Source organism: Morone saxatilis, unplaced genomic scaffold, assembly GCF_004916995.1.
Source record: "Morone saxatilis isolate NCDOM2014 unplaced genomic scaffold, NCSU_SB_2.0 Contig12, whole genome shotgun sequence".
Taxonomy (NCBI): Eukaryota; Metazoa; Chordata; class Actinopteri; family Moronidae; genus Morone; species Morone saxatilis.
Window position 1 is genome coordinate 341,695 of NW_023339674.1, and position 631 is coordinate 342,325.

At 44.4% G+C, this 631-nt stretch overlaps 1 protein-coding gene across 1 annotated transcript in view; it reads right to left on the reverse strand.

Moving 5' to 3' along the window:
• reep6 (receptor accessory protein 6) overlaps positions 1 to 631 on the reverse strand; it is a 4,641-nt gene that overhangs the window by 1,718 nt on the left and 2,292 nt on the right. Inside the window, exons 2-3 of the mRNA XM_035653513.1 lie at positions 481 to 574; positions 199 to 337 (exon numbers count right to left, since the gene is read on the reverse strand). Of these exons, the coding sequence (XP_035509406.1) occupies positions 199 to 337; positions 481 to 574 (233 nt within the window). The remainder of the gene's footprint in view (positions 1 to 198; positions 338 to 480; positions 575 to 631) is intronic.

A 631-nucleotide genomic window follows, 5' to 3' on the forward strand; every position in this document is an offset into this window, starting at 1 on the left:
TTTTTGTCTGTGATTGAAATTTGAAGCTCCAAGTTAACTTAGGCCTTGCTGAGGTCGGGCCACAAGATAAGCATTAAAAAACACAAAGATTCAGATTATCGTTTACACTCTGCTAGTGTTAGCTGTCTGTCAGTGCGGGTGTGTCAATATCAGGTTGTTGAATGACCAACAATCATCGGTTCTGAAGTGTTTTCTCACCTTAAAAGCATAGTAGAACGGGAACCAGTAGAGGAAAATATCGGAGAAGAACTCGCCCAGGCTGAAGACGCCGTACACCACCCAGTACGTCAGCCATTTTGTGTCGTCTTCTTTGTTCAGACTTTCAATAGCTTTGATTCTGCAGAGAGGAAGCTACCTGTCAGAGCTGCAGAACTATCATACAGTGAAACAGGCATACAGCAGAGCTTTAATGAGGGTAATAATTCTTCATGTGCATATAACAGCGTGTCTCTGTGACTGACAGACATAAACAATACTCACGAGTAATAGGCTGGATACACGAAACCAATCAGGTTGCAGAGGAGGGAGGCACCATATCCATACACCAGGTAGAGTCCGGTCAGTGAGACGGCACCTGGAGGAGACACACAGGAGACAGACATCGGGTCTAAAAAACACTGAATAAAGCAGT